The following is a 21234-nucleotide window of genomic DNA, read 5'->3' on the forward strand; positions in this document are numbered from 1 at the left end:
TTAAACTTGCTCCCTTCTCTTTCTTCCCTCCCTCTTCCGTAGACACTGAAAAGTAAAAAAGAAAGGTTTATAATAAAAAAGAATAGACAGAAGAAGGAAAAAAAATAAATGGGAAAGAAAAAGGAGGAAGAACTTATGTAACAAAATAGGAGAGAGAAGAAGGGGAGAAAAAGTAAAGGAGAAGAAAAAAGAAGGAGAAACATATGTAATACAAAAAAGGAGACAAGAGAATAAGAAGGAAAAAAAAATTAAAGGGGAGAAATATATGGAAGTGCAGTGGAAGAGGAGAAGATTATATTAATTATTTTCAATTAGACAACAGCCCCGCGCCGCCGCTCATCTTCCGCCCCGGCGCGGCGGCGAGATGGCGCAAAAATAAAAGCCAGGGAAAAAAAAAATGATAACACTAATGAAAAAAAAAAGGGGGGGGGGAAATGCGAGGCCGAAAAAATAGTGCGTAAAATTTAGAAGTTTTTTTTTTCTTTTTTATTTGTATTTTGTATTTTTATTGCTGAGTTATTTGCTTATTTGTTTATTTGTTTGTTTTTTTTTTATTTTTTTATTAATGTATAATTTATTTTACCGTTTTATCCTATTTATTTGTTTATTTTGTGTATTTATATTTATTTATTTATTCTTTGTTCATTTATTTATTTATTTATTTACTCGTCTGTTGCAGTTCATTGGATATTATATTTCTTTTTTCGTAACAGAAATATGGCAGGAAAATGTTTAAAATCCGGAGTTCTTTTCCTTTACACTTTTCATCTCACTCCTATTTTTATTTTTTTATTTTTCGTCGGTGACACTTCATACATTAATATTTTTTTTTTCTTTTCGTCTCATAAAAATGGTAGGAAAATATTTAATACATTTTTGTTTCAATTTTTATCATTTTACTATTTTTCCCCCATTGGTAACATTGTGTTCCATATTACTGTTTCGTTTTTTTTTTTTTTTCTTTATTTTCACAGAGTAAATATTACACAGGAAAATTATTACTGTTCATTTGGAATGTTTAGAAAAGACGTGATTCTTGTTGACTCTAATGTTATGAATTCTCTGCCACTAAATTCCCACTCCTGTCTCTTGTTCCCAAGGATGAAGGCGATAGTTTTATGTACAGTAATAGTAATCTTCACAACGTAAATATCTCAGGAAAACACACGATCCTTGTTGACTTTAATGTTATGAATTATCTACCAGTGCAGTACATTTCCGCTCTTTTACCTTGATTCTCATGGTGGAAGGCAAATATAAACACGTAGCACCTCCAATTTATTTATTTATTTTTTTTTCACACGTAATTTTTCTTGATAACTCTAACTCTATTAATGCTGAACCAATACTTTCCCACTCCCCGTTTGTGATTCTCAAGAGGGAAAGTGAATATATACAGTTATTGCCACTACATTTTTTTTTCCTTTTATCTGTTTATTTTATGCATACAAGAGTAATAACTACGCAGATATATCAGAAAAAAAGGACGTGATTCCTGTTGACTCTCACGTTAGTAATTCTCTGCCAGTACATTCCCACTCCCGCTCTTCGATTCTCAAGGCAGAAGGTGAACATATATATTCGTATTACCACCAGTTTTTACGTACATAATAATAGTAACATGTATATAATTCTGTCCCTCGCTTACATTACATCATTACACTGCTATTCTCTCATATATCATGTACTACTGCCGCGGGTGGAGGAAACATGGAGGTACTGTGCTCTCCTCCTCCTCCTCCTCCTCCTCCTCCTCCTCCTCCTCCTCCTCCTCCTCCTCCTCCTTAGCCACCGCCGCCACTTCCAGCCGCCTCCGCCACCGCCGCCGCCTTCGCCTCCCCGCTGTGACATGTCTGCTTTAGGCGTGTTTGTTTTCACGTAGACAAGGATGTGCTCACTTTTCTTGACCTCATTTCTTCCTTATTGTCTTCATTGTCCTCCTCCTCCTTTCTCCTGATCCTCCTCCTCCTGATCCTCCTCTTCCACTTTTTTCTTCTTTCTTTTTCTTTCTTTCTTTCTTTCTTTCTTTCTTTCTTTCTTCTTCTTCTTCTTCTTCTTCTTCTTCTTCTTCTTCTTCTTCTTCTTCTTCTTCTTCTTCTTCCACCAAACTGAACAGATGGAAAACCAAATTAAAAGTTCCAGCAAATTTAAAACACTAAACTTTATAACGCGATATAGTTGTGTGTGTGTGTGTGTGTGTGTGTGTGTGTGTGTGTGTGTGTGTGTAGAGAGAGAGAGAGAGAGAGAGAGAGAGAGGAGAGAGAGAGAGAGAGAGAGAGAGAGAGAGAGAGAGAGAGAGAGAGAGATTCTAAGGAGAGAAAAATCTTGTTTTTTACTCTTTCTCAGTGTTCGCTGTTTTTTTCTTCTTTACATTTCTTTTTTTTTTTTTTTCATTAGCGAAAACTTACGATGAGAAAAAAGAAAGAAGAAAGGAAAGGAAATGAAAGGGAAGATCATACGAGTGCCTTTATAAACATTTTTTATTTACTACTACTACTACTACTACTACTACTACTACTACTACTACTACTACTACCACCACCACCACCACCAATACTACTGGCCCCACCGCCACCACCAGTATCTATTATATTTTTATTCGTGTTCAGGTCATCTTTCGCTCACTACACCTCTGTAATTAATTAAATGCACCTTTACCTGTATGTAGCGTACTATATACTGTACCTGTGATGCACCTTTGTACGGCATACCTTTGAACTAAAACCTTACCAACCATACCAATATTCCGTTGTATTTTAAAAGATTCATATTATTTCCCTTTCCTCCTCCTCCTCCTCCTCCTCCTCCTGCTTCTTCCTCATCATTTTTCCCCCCCAAGAGAAGATTAGGATCCAGTTTCCTCCCGATTCCGACTCTTCTTTTGTAAAACCTTTTTTTTTTTTTTTTTTCTGCGTTCTTATCGTCCTGGTAATGAAGAGTTCTTAACGTTTCGCTCCTGTGCCATAGAGTTTCGTTCCCTGGGCTGCCGCTGGTGTAGGCTCGCCCGCCAGCCCGCCAGTTCCCTCTCTTGCTCTCTCGCTCGCTCGCTGGCACCTTCGTAGACTCGTTTTCTTTGCAGAGTGGCTCCCAACGTCTCTTATTTCAGTGACAATTTGCCGTTTCCATTTTGTTATTGATATTCCATTTCTCAGTTTTTACTCTTTTTTTTTTTTTGTCTCGTTTTTTTTTTTCTTTTTTTTCAAGAGATTATCCGAAATTTATTAAAAATGCGCCTTTACTTCACTGACTGAGGAACTCCTGAAAAAATCTTTACATGTGTTTGTGTGTGTGTGTGTGTGTGTGTGTGTGTGTGTGTGTGTGTGTGTTTCGGGAGTGGAAAAGGAGGAGGGAGAAGAGGAGGGTAAGGAAAAAAAAAAAGTGTGACGTGGAAGGAAGAGGGGAATAAGTTTAGAATGACAGGAAAAAGTTAACAGAATGATAATAATAATAATAATAATAATAATAATAATAATAATAATAGTAATAAACATTGAGAGTATAGGAGGAGGAGGAGGAGGGAGGAGGAGGAGGAGGATTAGAAAAGAGGAGGAGGAGGATTAGAAAAGAGTATGGATGAGAGAGAGAGAGAGAGAGAGAGAGAGAGGAGAGAGGGAGAGAGAGAGGGAGGAGAGAGAGAGAGAGAGAGAGAGAGAGAGAGAGAAACACAAATTAACAATGAAAAAAAAATGCAAAAAAGCGGCAGAGGAAAATGAAAACGGAAGTGGAATGTATGAAAAGCGATGGAGGAACGTCAAAAAGGATGAAAGTGGGACAGCTAGGCGTCTCTCTCTCTCTCTCTCTCTCTCTCTCTCTCTCTCTCTCTCTCTCTCTCTCTCTCTCTCTCTCTCTCTCTCTCTCTCTCTCTCTCTCTCTCTCTCTCATAACAAGAAGTAGTAGTCAACGTGTGCACGAGGTAAGGGAGAAAGGAAGAGGAGGAGGGAGAAATGAGAGAGAGAGAGGAAGAAGGTGAGGGAGGGAGGGGAAGATAAAGGAAGAATAAAGGGTAAAACGCGAATGAGGAGGGGGAAAGAATGGAAGGGAAGGAAATGAAGGAGCGTTAATCGAAGGAAGAGAAGAAGTAGACAGTAGGAGATGAGAAATGGAGGGAAGGGAATGGAAAATGGGATGATGGAAGTGGAGGAGTAGGAGGAGAAGAAAGGGAAAAAAAATGGAATAATACAAGGATAAACGTACCAAAGAATAAAAAAAAAATATAAGATAGAAGAAAGTGAGGAAAAAAATATATGTGGGTGGTAAAAGAAAGAAAGAGGGAAAAACAGAAGAAGAAAAAAATAGATAGGAAGGGAAAAAAATACAAAGATCAAGATTTTATAAGAGGAGAGGAGGCATGGAACGGGTCGTGCTACCAATATCAGGATCTCTCACATGGTAGTCATAGCAGCAGATCACTAAGCTGAGCGGCGCCGAGCAGTAGTACCTTAAATGCAAGTGTACCACGTGCAAAGGGAAGATCAGAAATCAATAGTGTTGCTCGTTGAAAGGAGAGAGAGAGAGAGAGAGAGAGAGAGAGAGAGAGAGAGAGAGAGAGAGAGAGAGAGAGAGAGAGAGAGAGAGAGTCGGTAGGAAAGGAGTCGGCTGAGGGAGGAAAAGAGGGGGCAGAGGAGGGATGAAGAGAGAGATATAGAGAAAAGGGGTGAAAAGATAAAGGGTTTGATTCTAGGGGAATAGGGTGAGGTGAAGGGAGGGAGATAGAGAGAAAGGGAAAGTTAGAGAGAGAGAGATGGCTGAAGGAGTGAAGAGGGAGATAGAGAAGGGAAAAAGAAGAAGGAAGTGGGATGGAAATATAATGGGAAGAAATGAGGTAAAAAATGAGGAAGAGTTGGATTAAAGATAGAGAAGTGGTAGGAAGAGGAGGAGGAGGAAAGGCATAGAAAGAGAGAATGAAAAAGAAAAAGATGGTTAAAGGCATGAAGAGGAAGATATAGAGAGAAGGAAAAGAAGCGAAAGAAAAATGGGATTAAAGTTTAGTAGAAAGAAATGAAAATAAAGGAATGAGCAGTAAAGATAGAAAAGGAGGAGGAGGAGGAGGAGGCAGACAGAGAGGGTGGAGGGAAAACAGGGAAAGGGGAGAGGGGTGATGGAGGGCCTCTTTCTTCCTCTTGGTGAACGAAATCTTACGGCTCCTCTGAGCGAATGGTGGAGCTCTTACGGGTGAAATATTATATTGCTTTATTATAATAGGCAAGGATAATAATGTCTCTAATGTGACTTACAGAGGAGGAGTAGGAGGGAAGGGTGGTACATAGGGAGAGGAGGAGGGGGAGTAAGAGGAGGTAGGAAAAAGGAATGAGGAAAGCTACATGTGTTATCCTTATTTATGTTTTGTAGGTTATTGTGCTGTGCCTCTTTCTTCTTCTTCTGAGAGAGAGAGAGAGAGAGAGAGAGAGAGAGAGAGAGAGAGAGAGAGAGAGAGAGAGAGAGAGAGAGAGAGAGTTGTGGAAACTTTGTGTTGACGAAAGTATTCTGGAATTTGTGTGTGTGTGTGTGTGTGTGTGTGTGTGTGTGTGTGTGTGTGTGTGTGTGTGTGTGTGTGTGTGTGTGTGTGTTGGTACACACACACACACACACACACACACACACACACACACACACACACACACACACACACACACACACACACACACGCTATCCCACTAATGACTACGGATTTACCCTGGCTGGCATTTCCTGTTGCGAATTCATAGATCTGAGAGGAGAAAGCAAGCTGTGTGTATGTATACAAGAGATAAGAATAAAACTTGTTAAAACCCTCCTGTGAATCATTACTGTACATGGTGCATCTTGTCAGCATCTTCTCGTATATGTTTCTTCTGTTTTCTTGTTCTCGTTCTTCTTCTATTTTGAATATTCTTTAAGACTTCTTTGTTAATCTATGTGCAGTGTAAAGGACATTAACAGTGACAAATCCGCTGCCGCCAGGCGAGGTAGTGAGATGGTGAGATGGTGAGGGAAGAGAAGGAGGAGGTGATGGTGGTGATGGTAGTGGTGATGGTGGGACAAGACACGCAGCCGCCCGTGCAACGAAACGAGCACGTAAAGCGGCAATAAAAGGAAACTCTGACATCAGTGGAGGAACCGTTTTTCATCTTATTGCCCTTGTTATGATTAGCATGTGACGGGCAGCGGCTGAGATGAGCTCGCAAGACGCCACCGCCGCCCCCCCCCCCCCCACACACACACACACACACACACACACACACACACACACACCAGATGAGATGGCTTGGCTCCCCAAGTTTGTGTATCTGATGCCGTGGCTCTAATTCAATAACTTTTAAATGTTAGTGTTTATGGAGTTGAAGGTTTGAATGTACAGAGTTGGCAGTCACCAAAATCATAGGGAAATTAAGTGAGTCGATAATGGAATGCGCTGGAATTGTGCGTGTTGGGGAGTCATTGGTCAGGACAGACATGTCGGCAGCAATGAGGCACTGGTCGGCTGACGCTCGGCTGCCATTTAAGGCTGGCCTGGGCCGCGTCCGCGCTGATTAATTGCTAATTTGTCACCGCTCACTCTGGCCCTCAAGTTGTTTTGAGGCGCCGATGCGGGCTGTTGTGTCCGCGACCCGCCGCCGCTCAGTTGTTGCAGTCCAGTCGCAAAAGCATTCTGAGTCATTGCTCTCAACTGTAAAGCTTTCCTCCACACTGCACACTTTGAGTTACTAATAGATTTGAGCAAAGAAGCGACCAAAAATCTTTAATATGCTTTAGTGAAGAAAGAACAAACATTGAATAGAAATTAGATTATCAAATATAAAACTATTAATTTGCTATTGATTTACGATTTGAAAACCTGAATCATTTAGTAAGAAGCATATGAAAGTGTACAAACGAGTGGCGTGCCCCAGACGCTGTGGTGTTTGAGTCCCGCATACAACATTTGGAGTGGAGGCAAGAGTGAAAGTCCTCGCCCAGTCTCCAGGAAAAGGAGAAAAAAATCTCAATCTTGCAAACATAATCATGGATCTTTAAGTCACTTCGATACAGCACAAGTTTTGGCCGAGGTTACCATTACATTGCAAAGTTACTCTCCATTATTTTCATGGCTTACAAAGTTTCCTGTCTTTAATATATGTGAGGGGCACATTTACAATTTTATGGCTTAAAATTCAATTAAAGTAACCCCGCTCGGGAAAGTGGGGACTAATCTAATTCTGGCCCATGTCACAAAGGACTCGCGGAGGAAGAAAAATGATGACTTTTCCTTCTCCTTTCATTCCCGCCCAGCCTGGTGCGCCATCTCGGCTCTCCCCCATCCTGAGTGAAAAAGCCCGCCGCTGAACGATATCTTGAGCTCTCCCAATACTATCTTAACCCGAGAAAACACAATACAAGAAAAATTACGGCACTTCTTTTCTTCTTCGTTTTCTCGGAGGGTGGAGTGTTAGAATACACACATTGCAAGAAAGAGGCACGGGAAGCATGTCACCAAGGAATATCGTAGAATCGCACACGCAATATTCGTATAACATAAAAAAAATACCTCGTATTTTTCTTTTCAGCCTGGCTACATAGGGTGTTTCTTAAAAGATAGTGAAGCAATGCTGTAATATTTTGAACACTTTCGGCTTATCAGACAGACATTCTTCAAAGGTCTTCATGATTTCGGCGACCGCATGTTAAAGTTAAGTGCTGTGTAGTGTGGCAATCGAAAACTTGTGATAAATGAAGCGTAGTGGTGTGGTGTGGTATGAAAACCGAAGTGTAGTTTGCTGTCGAAGTGTTGTGATATGGAAACGTAGAGTGGCTGCGTGGTGACTGAAGTGTGGTGGTGTTCGTAGTCTTTAAGAGAATTTCAAGCAGTAGGATAATGGATTTTGACTTGATGAATGTTAGTGGTTGTGTAGTTTCTCCCTCCTCTATAACAATCACCTATGACATATTTGCCTTACCAACCTGTTGTTCCTTTCCAGTCTCTTAAAAGTTAAGGTCTCTTACCAAAATTGTTATCCAGATATTAATTAGTGTTCTTCTCTTGCAGACCAGTATCGGCGTACGCTCTGTTCTTCCGAGACACTCAGGCTGCCATCAAGGGATCTAACCCCAATGCATCCTTTGGTGAAGTGTCCAAAATTGTCGCCTCCATGTGGGACTCTCTGGACGCTGACCACAAGAGTGTGTACAAGAAAAAGACGGAGGCAGCGAAGAAGGAGTACCTGAAGGCCCTTGCTGCTTACCGTGCCAGTTTGGTGTCCAAGGTAAGCAGGAACTAAGCTGTGCAAGTTATGTTACTCTACCTCTCGCTTTGTTTTCAGAATTAACAAACTAACGCTGCTGATCATCTCATTCAATTTGAATTGGTCTAATACAAACAGTGTTGGTCAAATCAATTTGTGTTATAACAACAGATGATTCAACCATAGGCCTGCACTTGCCTTCATTCTGTACTTATTATTTTTGCTGTTTCCTTTAAAGCTCTTGATTGATTGAATGTAACAGCATGGCGGGATGCTTGTGGCATATTAACGAGAGTAACAGTGCTTTATATCAAAGTGGTGTGAGGCTTGTTGTTGCTGGCGCCGGAGGTATGACCCTCAGCTTGTGTTGCAGGGCGGTGAGGGTGAGGGTGGGTTTGGGGGACCCCAGGGCTATGGTCAGTTTGCCCCTGGGTTTGGATACCCCCCAACCACCAGTACCCCAGTGCATCCACAAGTACAGTCGCCAGCACAGATGTCGCCACTGGCAAAGAAGTCTCCTCTACTCTCTTCCCTTATGGCTGACACTCCCCCACCCATGATGAACCCACCAATGTCCCAGCCCATGCCTCCCTCTGGCCCACCCATGATGCCTCACGGCTCAATGCCACCCATGTCAGCAGCAAGCATGGTCCCCCAGGCACAGCAGGGTCCTCAGGCTGGCCACCAGCCGCCCACACCACAGCCACACCTGACGCCCATGACCAACGTACCTTCCACCTCCCCCTACATGACTCAGGTACTTCTTGCTACCACTCTCAGCCTCATGTGCTCAGCTTCACCCTCCTGACTGGCTGGATGATACAATTTGCAGTGTACACTTTTGCATGAACAGCATATGCAATAACTGACTAACAATATTATTCATATATATCATCTTTGATTACATGCATGTTTTTTTATTTTATTTTATTTTATTTCAGATCATTATTATGGATTCCTGGAAACATTGTCAGACATTTGCACCCATTCCTTACAATGTTATTTTGTCCCTCCCAGCAGGCACCTGGCTCTCTGACGAGTCCTGGGGGAGCAAGTTCTCCGGGTGGTGGTCCACAACAACAGCCACAGCAACCCCAGCAGCAACAGCCACAGCAGCAGCAGCCAAGCCCACAACAGCAGCAAGTTGCCACTCAACAGCAGCAGCAACAACAGCAACAGCAAGCAGGGCAGCAGCAGCAACAGCAACAGGCTGGACAGCATGGGCAGCAGCCACCGCAGCCCTCCCCACAGCAGCAACCACAGCACCAGCCACCTCAGCAGCATCCCAGTGGTCAGGGGTCAGGAGGGCAGCAGCAGGGCATGGGCCAACCAGCACATGTGGGCTGCCCAAACTCTGGCCCAAACTGCATCAGGTCTGGCTGCACCAACCCTGCCGTGCACAACCCTGAGTGGGAAGATGAATACTGCTCCAATGAGTGTGTCGTCTCACACTGCAGGTGAGGCTCATGCTGCACAGTGCATTTGTGTCAGAGTAGAAGCATACATCATGCTTGCAAGTAGTGATAGTTTTTTTTTTTTTTTTTTTTTTTTTTTTTTTTTACCACCAACAACAGGAAGGTGTGGATTATGTTCTTGAAATTTATTGTGTTTGGCATGAATGTGAAAATTTTGAAAGTAAAGAAAGATGTTAAAATGAACAGTCGATTAATGTAGGCAGAGTACGAATATAAGACTTATGAGGCTAAGAACAGGATGGATATTTTGAGTCTTGAGAATGAGTGTGCATACGAGTGATGGTGGTGATATCAGTGAGGTAAATAATGGCAGAGGAAGGAGGAAGGTTAATTCTTAAAGGATTACATGAAGATTGAGTACAAGACTGGAATGGAAATTGAATCACTGATAAAACTAGCCAGATCGGAGACTGTAATTACTAATCTAAGATTACACAGTTTGGAATGACTGTAGACTTTGATTGACGCTTAGATAACATAAGCATTAGAGTGTTAAATTCAAGTATGTATTGAGTATTGAGTGACTTGCAGTGTGGCTTACCTCACTGTACCTTGTGTTTGTTTTCTTTCTTTCCCCTTCCTTTTCCATGCATTGATGCCTTACACTCCTCACAGTTAAACCTTTCCTTCTCTCCTTTGAAGGGAATGGGGTTGTGTTGTTCTGTCTTACCCCTTGACACCATTCATTGAATTTATTGGTAACAGTTATTAGCTAGAAATCATCAACTTTCAGGTAGATTTTCTTGGATTTTCTTAGCAGTTTCATTTTGTACAGTGGCAGTGGAGAACACACTTGGTACCTTTTCTCAGTGTCTTGAACCAGGTCACCATCTCACTTTGTTTCATTCCATATTTCATTATATGTATTGGATTTTGTCTTAGAGTCTGTCTTTTCCTTTCTTTCTTATCCCAAGAACTGTATTGTATTGTAAAAAAATTCATTGTATAAAAAAGGATGAACACAAGACTTCATTATAGAACCAGTGGGATGTGTCAGTTATTGATGAATCTATATAGATACACATAATAGGTAAAGTTTATAGGAAGTCACATCCGGCATGTTCAGATTTACAGTCCTATAAGCAATATGTTGCTTTCACATACAAATGACAATTGGTCTAGACAAAGGTAAATTTTGCATTTTTGTATGTTTTACCATTATTATGATACAAGCATAATTTTGAATTCTGGTAGAGACCAGTGCATCATCCTCAGATCTTAACAATATAACTGAAGAGTTTCAATTGGCAAAGCTTTTCTTAAACCACAGATGAAAATGTGATTATTATTACTACAAATTAACACCAATTCTTTAACCTAACAAATTAACACCAATTCTTTAAACATTGATTGCAAAATGATTCAGGGATGTCACCATTTGTTTTAACAAAGATGTATTTTCTCCTTTTTACCTGTCTGCCTTCTGCTTGGTGTTGGTGCCTCGGAGAAGAAACAACAACCAAAGATTCATCCCTCCATTCGGTGTCATCCACACACTAACTGCCTATTGCAATGAGTAATACCTCAAAGCCCTCTTCCACAGTAAGGCTTAAGGACTCTTCTGGTTCACCCCACCCTTCTGTTCCACCATCAGCATGTCACCCTCAGCCAGCCCACAATACTGTGGCTTGGTGTCTTGCACGTCCATGATTTGCTTCCAGGATGTTGATGTCCATTATTCATTGGTGTCTTTATCCACACCAACTCATTCTTACTGGGGACCTTCACTCTTAGTACAGTTCAGAGGAGACCCTGGTTTTAATCTTGTTCTCATAAAGCTGTATTAACAGTATCATCAGTTTTTACTGTTGTTTCCCAAGTTTCTTTTTTCTTTCCTCTTTTTTTCTCTCTTTTAAACATTTGTTGTCATTAGTTTCAGTTATTGGCATGCAGGTGTACAAAGATGCATTAATTGTTCCAGTGGATGTAGTAGTAGTAGTAGTAGCAGCAGCAGCAGCAGCAGTGTTGATGTATTCTCTCATGCATTTTTTTTTTTTTTTCACTGCTCTGCCATCTGGTATTCAGGGATATACAAATGTATGCTCCATTCATTCCTCTTTGTACCCTTCTTGCCTCTGTCATTCTGAGCCTCATCCATACATGTATTCTTCCATTCACAGCATCATGCAACTCATGATACCCAAAACATTTTAGTCCTACAAACAAATTAGCAGTGAAAATACATTAGTCTTCCTACTATTTGCCACCCACATATTTTGTCTCATTCATTCTCAGTTTCCTCCATCCACATATCTTTCCAAATCACAACACCTGATCAGTGTAACACTTCCGTCTTCCAAAGCCACACTGCTCTGTACAAAGCACTCCAGTATCCTCTGTAACTCTTGTAATTAGTATTTTATTATTCAGTACATCTTACCTATGACACTTAAAAGACATACACAAGTAATTAGTAAATTAGTACTTACTTTTATGAAACCTCACTTGCCCAGTGAATTGAGAAGATTGGTTTATATAATCAACATTATTATAGTATATATATATATATATATATATATATATATATATATATATATATATATATATATATATATATATATATATATATATATATATATATATATATATATATATATATATATATATTTATTTATTTATTTATTTATTTATTTATTTTATTTTTTTATTTATTTTATTTTTTTTATTTTTTTTTTGTTTTTACATTCATTGTCTTATCAGTTTAAAGTACATGAATCATCCAGTTATCTTTTACACATTTGAAATTATGTGAGAAAATATATACTTCTCATGCTTCTTCTTTTCCTGTCACAAGGGGAGACAGTAGTAAAGGAGGGCAGGGCTGCCAGTGGGTGAGGGATGACCATTTGACTAGCAAGAGCACCAGTTTGTCTGTAGGATCCATTGTTTTATTTTGTTGGTGTGATAGATACAATTAAATGTTTGATCTATGTACCATTTGCATTTTATATACCACACATTTTTTTTTATTTTTAAGTTTTTCAAGTATGCTTCTAAAGATTTTAACTTCTATTAGCAAATTTAAAATTCTGTAAAGAGTAAGTTTTCATAAGTATACCACACACATGCCAGTTTTGGGTCAGTCTTTTAACTTTCTCTTCTTTTTTGGAAGGTCATTGTTCCTCTTACATAAAAAGAAATGTACACAGTTAGTTACAAGTGCTTTCCTTCCACAGAGATGTCTTCAGCACCTGGGTGGCCAGCAACCACCACCAGCCAATGAATCCAACCTACCCGGCGCCTGTTAAATAAAACCTCAGTGAACGTGACCTCTCACTGAGGGACCAGCTAGCCAGCAGTCCAGTTAGTCAGTCAGTCAGCAAGCCAGTCAACTGAAAGGGTTCAACTGATGAAGACACGTACCTGGTACAGTAATAAGTGCATTAAGTGAAACTGTGTATTACTCTTCAGATGGCAAGCAGATTGGGATGATGTATGTGTGTTTGTGTGTGGAGGAAGTTGTGCTGTGGCTTGGTACCTGCATCATCACTCCCAACATGTTGACAAACTGGGTGCTTGTAAGAAAGTCAGGATTTTCTAACCTGTTGTCAGGGCTGGAGTTTTAGATATCAGCATCTTTCTATCTGTTCAATCTATCCTTGCTCTTTGTAGAATTCCAGATGTAATGTTCATGCCTATCTGATCCTATTATTCTTCTGAACCCAACCAAGATGAGAGAGTTCCAGAACAAGTTTGATGTGAAAGTGAGCATTCCGTGTATTATCCTGTCAGTACCTTGGAAGGCGGCTGTGTGGACCTTGTGTGATGGAGTCAGTGAGAGTTGTGCTCTGAGAAGATTCATTTTCCTATTTGACTGTATAGGGAAGATGAGTCCCACTGAAGAAAAAGAGCCAGAAAGTGAGTTGCAAACAATACATGAGTTTCAGTTGAACACGAGGAATGTGTGGCGGGGACCAAAACTGTTAATAGTCTATAAGCAGACAGTGTGTGGTACAGGAGGAGAAAGATATGGATGTTCAGGTTGAGGGCTGCACTCAGCTAGATTACCTCATGCTCACCCCAGCAGTCACTGTAGTACATGCTGTGCTCTCTTTCACAGGCTTCGGAACAATATTTTGATCATAAATCTTATGTAAGGCCAGAGATTAAAAATATCTTTGGATGTTTGGTTTGTAAATATTTGTGTTGATTTTTCTTGATAGGGAGAGAGAAAACTATGATTACAATTATTATAGATATAGAAGCATTTACAACATAATTTGTAAATATTTCAACAGTATGTACAAGTGATTGGTGAAATTTCTCCTCAATGTGATTATGATGAGTTGATACTTATGTCTGGTATGTATGTATGTACATGTATCATAGTAGATATGTTCAGAGGCTTATTATTTGATTAGCAAGGAATCATCACTAGAAATGACATGTTGTCATACTTGTATCAAGTCCTTCCAAAGCATTTAACAAGGAGGTGAGGACAAATTTCATGCCTCCTCTGTTAGCCATCCCTGCATGCTGTATGTATGCATTGCAAACTATCATGGCAGTTCCCAGGTATTCATTAGAGTTACAAGAGGTCTTCGGCCAGGGGTGTCGAGTGGACACTTTGCTCAATCCTCAGTGTACATAAGACTAATTTTTGGAGGACTGACTGCCGGACCCTCTTGGGAGTTACTACCTTGACCTTGTAATTTTTTAGGTTTACAACATACAACCAAGAGGAGACATGTTTTGCATATATTTTCAAAATTTATTTTTCTTCAATAATATTTTCTCTTGGGTGAAGCTTGATGCAAAGCACTACAAATGGAGATATATTATTTGGTGTACAGACTGCTAAAGTTCAGGGAAATGGAGTGTAGATGTAATGTAATGTATTGTTGGTCATTTACAAACTACCTGCCTTCACATCAGGTTTTACCCATGCTTGTAGATCATAGGAATCCTTCGGTCCTAGAATAAAGTCAGTGTTTGCCCTTCTTATATAGCTAATATGTTGATGAAATACTGTGCTTCATAAGACAGGCAGAGGCTCCACCACAGGTTATTTTGGTTTACTTTTGTGGTCTTTTCACAGCATTTTGTATCAAATTTGTATCAAATTATGTTTTATACCTAAAATGAACAAATTTCGTAAGAACAATGATTTCAGAACAATGTAAATCCACTAAGATTGCGAAAGAACAGCTCTAGAACAAGCACTGCTGTCAACAAGAACAATAATGAAAACAGCAAAAATATGTTATGTAGCAAATGACAATGTTTTCTAAACTCTTAGGAAGCATTTCATATATTTAAACTAATGTATTAGTTAATGGTTCTTTAAGCTTCACTAAAACCATGAAATTGCATAATCAATTTTCCTCATGGTTCCACCCTGAGGCTGTTGTGTTAATGTGTACAATGCCTGTGTGTGCTCTCTTTCACTTCTGTATTCACAATATAATAAACATTATACACACTTTCTTTGTTACTATTTGATCTTCTATTTTATAAGAAAACTTAGAAAACTTTTTTGCACTTCAGGATTTCTAAATGTTCTACTAAAAGTGTTGATTTGTTTCACTTTTGGTATGTTAACTCCTGTACCATATCAGCAAAAGATGCATTTATATAATTGTTGGTGGGATGGAAGACTGGTGTGCCTTGTTTATATGTTTATGGTGGCAGCAGTAAAGGTGAGACAAGAAAAAAAAAAAAAGCTCAGAAAATTTCAGCATTTGGTTCTGATTATTTGCACTACAGTCTCTTAAAAACGTATTTCATAGCAAAGATGAAATAAACTCAGATTTTTCTTTATGTCTATCCAAGCAATTTAATATATATATATATATATATATATATATATATATATATATATATATATATATATATATATATATATATATATATATATATATATAAAGAGGGACAACAAAAAGAAAGAGGAAAAGTCCAGTGAGATGCCAGTCCCTAAAGAGAAAGCCAAAAGGACTATCTCAATGTTAAAAGACGATCATGTAAGCGATTAAAGTTAAGAAACCACCGCTGTCAAAGGTTCATATATCTAAGAATGTATAAACGTAGTAAAAAAAGAAAATGAAATTATATATATATATATATATATATATATATATATATATATATATATATATATATATATATATATATATATATATATATATATATATATATATATATATATATACACACACACACACACACACACACACACACACACACCATATTAAAGCTGGGCAGTGGGCACGATTCAACGTAAGTAGTCATGGATACAGGCGAGTCCGCGGGATTCAAGTCCGGACCGATCCTCCGTTCAGTACGGACTCCGTTTTTGTGATGTCATTATTGGACGGTGAGCGGAGATGGATCCGTAAAAACGGACCAGTGTGAACAAGACTGATATCAAGAAATGTATTATTTATTTTTTTTTTTTTTTAGTGATAAAGCAAACAACATGACTGGCCATAAGAACTCTTTATGGTCACGACTAAAAGCTTAATCATCTAGTTGTGTAAAAATGCCATGTACATGTCACATTTTGGCATTTTGTGTGCAAAAGGGATTTGAAAAACTATCCTCAATTAAATTCAAGATTTATGTTGAAAGAGGTATCAAAACGGTTTAAGAGTGCTCTAAGAGAAGATAAACCTATAGAAACCTTTTTGAAATTATTAAATTAATGTGAATGAAGAGCGGTCAGATATTCCTAGTTCTTTTAATAAAATGTCAGAAACTCGATGGCATGTGTGTGGAAAAGTAATTTACATAATATTATTAAACTGGGAAGAGCTTAACCCATATTTCAACATGGCCAAGATAGAAGGTGCACAATGTTTATTACAAAGCAAGGCTGTTGTCAGACATTTTAACGATGATCTAAACTACCAGTATTTCGTGTTGGCATCTCCTGTATAGTGACTGAATATGAAAGAGTTAATGCATTGTTGCGATCAACAAACGCCAAGCCCTTCACACTGTTTAAAAAATTGGACATCATTTTACTTTTGATTCGCTGAGTGTACGATGAGAAAGATATGCCTCTACCTTTGGGAGAAAAAAAAAATCTTGGAGCTAAGTTCTTATTAAAGTGTCAGCTTCTACTAGACAGATCAAGTGAAAATAAAGAACCTGCAAAATCTCTGTCAAGAAACGCTGTTCGTACTTACTGAACAGGCGAATATGCGGTCACCACAAAGCCGGAACATCTATGATGGTCTCAGTAATCTGTCCCCCAGCATAGTGCTCACACACATGAATAGGCCCTTCCGTTTTTTCACCTAAAAGGAGGCTTGTGAAAATCAGTATGGACGGATTATGTACCACCTATGGATTGAGGAAAACTCTTTTTGATGGCAAGATACCTGATGATCCAGTCGTATTCTGGTCGAGAAAAGAAGAAGAAAAAAAAAAAAAATGATTCGAAACTGTATGAGGAGCTAGCATCACATGCATTATCATGCCTAAGAACCCTAGTAAGCAGTGCGTTTGTTGAACGAATTTTCTCACATGCTTATGCAATAAAAACTAAAGTACAAAACCGAAATAAATTATCCATACTTGAATCAATACATAGAATGCGGGTAACGTTAATGATAGGGAGGTGTTGCAAAGATCTGGAAATAACTAACAGAATGCTAAAGAAATTTACATCAACTAACTTGTATATAAGCTGCAGAGGAAACAGATGGTGCTTTGGGTGATCTTTACTAATGAACCTTCATAGAACAAACAAGAACATAATGCTACTATTTTCCAATTAAGTAGAGATTATTTCAACTCAGGAATTGGTATATCATTAAAAAAAAAAAAAAAAAAAATATATATATATATATATATATATATATATATATATATATATATATATATATATATATATATATATATATATATATATATATATATATATATATATATATATAGGTTTTATCATTAGTATGGTATTGAAAAAGTGAATCTGGTATTAAAACGTGAAGTATCTGGTATTCGCTGAGTAAATCTGGCAACTTTGCTTCAATTCCATCAGCCACTTAAGTTTCGTGAGTCCAAGCAGAGAGACATGTCGTCCCTACCTCCTCTCGGCCCCTGCCTCTGTCACTGCCACTATGCTCAGGCACTCAGAAGGTTAGTATTTATGTATATGGATTGACCTCATGTGGGGAGGAACTTGAAGAAGCGCGGCATGTCCTGAAGTAGTGATGGAAGTCCATTTGGTTTGAGTGGGGAATCTCAAGTGTAAACAATATGGCGGGTGATCAGCTGTGTTCGAACTGCGTAATAACTCTCCCGCCAGACATAGTTGTTCAGTTCATGTTCACGTTTTCTTTTAATAGTTTAAGTGATGGAGACAAGAAAGGAAATGAGGTTAGATGGTTGAATTAAAAGGAATAAAAATTAATATGCAAGTAGATGCATTAAATAATTAGCTGGTATTCATGAAAGTGTGCAGTCTTAACACGTCACTAATCTGACCGAGGAAGAAGAGAATGGATGTGTGTGACTTCGCTCCTGCATTTCCAAGTAACTTCCCGGATTTTACCAGTAGTAAGAATCAGGATGGTTGCAAGGAGAGCATATGTAGTGGCGTGGAGTATTAGGTGTGCGAGTTATGGTTCCACACAGTCTGTGTGGGGCTCAAGGCCTTCACCAAGATGTTGAGCCACAAAAAAAAAAAAAAAAAAAAAACATTGTTTCTGTATGATGAAAGTCTGGAGGCGGCGAAAGAGAAGCCGAAGACCAGGAAGGACATGGCGGCCAAGGAAACATACAACGGCGGCAGTGACCAGCATAAAGGACACATACAGAGGACGTCAAGGATGAGGACACAGGCTGGGAATGCCTGGCAAGACCTGGGAAGCAAGGGCATGCAGAGGAGAAAGACCAGCGGTATTTCTTGGTAAGAAGTCCGCCCCCCTCATTCCCCCCCCTCCTCAAACAAGCTTGGGGGGCCTGTGGGGAATCTGGGTATTTTTTTTTTTGGGGGGGGGGTGAAAAAGTAAGTGAAACAAGGGCGTTCATAAGGAGAATTTACCTTAATATTTCGAATTTCCCCAACCTATCCTAGCCCCTACACCCTCTTAACCTAACCTAACGAGGGACCTCAAAAATTATAGTTATGCCATACCGGTGTGGTGTGGAGATTCTCAGGGCGATGGAGGTGGGTACAGTTTGGCGGCTTCCTTAAGAAATCCATGGCACCTCTTCCTTAAGTCTGTATATCGCATCTTAACCATTGCTGTTGCTAAATATCTCGGTGACTATTTTTTTTCCAGTTGAACACTGGTACTGCTCGCTTCACCTCCTTCCACAGGGTAGCCATATTAACAAATGACAGTGAGCCTCTATCAGAACGCATGACGCGTCTCTAAAACAAATGAAAAGCGTAACTAAACCTACCGTGGTAAGTCGTATTTGGCGGCCTCAAGAACGGCCTCACGAGTGGCAGCGCATGATTGGAGGGATGAGCTGTATAAATACCATGAAATACTAATATGTCGCTACCCACAAATCCCAGTTAAGGCCCCCACACACGATCAATTTTTTCATCAATTAATTGATATCAATTTATTGACGTCAATAAAATTGAGGAAATCACTGTGCCCACACACGGTCAATGATTTTACTTCAATTTTCAGTTTGATTCATAATTTCGAGATGAAAGCATCTGTGGCTCTAGGAATAGTGCATGCTCTGGACACTCCAAAGGGAAAGAAGAGGAGTAAGTGGGCGAAGAAATGGTATCTCTGTCGAAGGGAACTAGGACATACACGATTGCTGAGGGAATTAAGGAACGACGAGCCAGATGAATACAGGAATTTCCTCAGAATGGACGCCGAATCTTACGACGAACTTCTAAATTTAGTGATGCCAATGATAGTCAAACAAAATACTACCATGCGAGAAGCCATTTCTCCAAATGCGCGTCTCAGTATCACATTGCGATTTATTTTATTGAAGACCCATCAAAAAATATCAAAGGAGTTTTGATCTCTCAATGAATTGATTCAATGAAATTGTTTCAATTAAATTGATATCAATGTCCCCCACACACGGTCAATTTTTCCATCAATTCATTGACGTCAGTAAATTGATATCAATTAATAGACGAAAAAATTGATCGTGTGTGGGGGCCTTTATAAACAAAAGAAAATTATCTAAATGTCTACTCTTGACTGGTGCAGAGCTCACTGGACTTAGAAAATATCAAATTTCTCCACACTCGAGTGCTATTAAGGCCTGTCCACACCAGGAAACATTGTTTGGAAACAATGTAGCCAACTGTTTCCTAACAGTTGGGAAATAGTTTCTCGGAAACCGTTTCCCAATAGTTTGCAAACAGTTGGGAAACTGTTTCCAGACAGCTTGCAAAGTGTTTCCACACAGTGTTTCCTGTCCAGACCTCAGTTGTCGTCAGGATGCCTTTGAGTGTAGAAATTGCTGCAGCAGCCTCTGTACTTTATCTAGCACTTTCAATAATACACTCAAGAAAGGGCAAGAAAAAGGAAAAGAGATGGGTAAGGAAATTTCTAGAAAAAGGACCCTTTCATGGTGACTTGCTTCTCGCGGATCTGAGAGTAGATGGAGGAGGCTTCACCAATTTTCTTCGGATGTCCACGACTGATTTTGAAATACTTTTAACGATGGTGGCACCCAATATATCTCGAAAGGATACAAAATACAGAAAGGTCATTTCACCTTCCATCAGATTGGCCATTACACTGAGGTATCTTGCAAGTGGAGATTCTTTTACGAGCCTCATATACACCTTCAGGATATCGAAGCAGACCGTCTCAGCTGTGGTTCTTGAGGTCTGTGAAGCTCTGATCTCGGCATTGAAAGGTTATGTCAAGGTAAGTAAACAAGAAGTATGCATTGAGATTCTCTCTCTCTCTCTCTCTCTCTCTCTCTCTCTCTCTCTCTCTCTCTCTCTCTCTCTCTCTCTCTCTCTCTCTCTCTCTCTCTCTCTCTCTCCTTTACATTATTGGCATTTGAGAATATAAAAATAGTTTTACTGTCATAGTTGTGCTTACTAGAAAATCACATGGTTATTGTAATCATTATTCATAATAAGTACTACATGAGCCTGGTGAAGAACAACTTGAAGTAGAGGCACTACCTGGGCCAGGTAAGTTCTGCGGGATGCCTGGCGATGTTGCCACTGGCAATCCTAAATAGCTGCTTCCTATATGTGAACTGTACTGAGGAAATTGAGTCACACCTTCCCGGAAGTAGCCCATTTCCAAGTTGAAAAGTATATCATTAATCTTGTGCTGTGCTAGTGATACCTCACGCTTACTTCTTCCGCAGTTTCTCAGTTTTTGGGCAACATTTTCACCAAAAACATGATACTCGTCTCGTGTAGTGACATTTTCTGCTAGAGACTTCATCAAATTAAATGCTTCTTTCAGTTTGTCATCTGTTCTTTTGGTAGCCGACAAACGATGGGGTTGGGAAGCATTTTGAGGTGTTTCATCTTGATGTGGATTCTCAATCACAGCATCAATTTCTTGCTCTGAATCAACTTCAGCATCCTGAAAGGGAAGAGAAACACGGTCATTACTGTCGTTGTCATTGTTGTTTTTTTGTTGGCAGTGGTCTTATTA

General features: G+C 39.4%; 1 protein-coding gene across 12 annotated transcripts in view; it reads left to right on the plus strand.

Annotated features, from left to right (window-relative positions):
• Positions 1–15098, plus strand: part of LOC135102084 (TOX high mobility group box family member 3-like) — a 176549-nt gene extending 161451 nt beyond the window's left edge. For 9 of the 12 annotated variants that reach the window (XM_064006811.1, XM_064006808.1, XM_064006809.1 and 6 more), the window contains 4 exons: positions 8003–8219; positions 8572–8955; positions 9216–9655; positions 12850–15098. In XM_064006811.1, coding sequence (XP_063862881.1) covers positions 8003–8219; positions 8572–8955; positions 9216–9655; positions 12850–12925 — 1117 coding nt within the window. In that variant the 3' untranslated portion in view covers positions 12926–15098. Of the gene's footprint in view, positions 1–8002; positions 8220–8571; positions 8956–9215; positions 9656–11123; positions 11216–12849 lie in introns of all 12 variants that reach the window. The other 3 variants (XM_064006813.1, XM_064006817.1, XM_064006819.1) reach the window with 2 other exon arrangements.
• Positions 15099–21234: the final 6136 nt, after the last annotated feature.

Source organism: Scylla paramamosain, chromosome 7 (genome assembly GCF_035594125.1).
Source record: "Scylla paramamosain isolate STU-SP2022 chromosome 7, ASM3559412v1, whole genome shotgun sequence".
Taxonomy (NCBI): domain Eukaryota; kingdom Metazoa; phylum Arthropoda; class Malacostraca; order Decapoda; family Portunidae; genus Scylla; species Scylla paramamosain.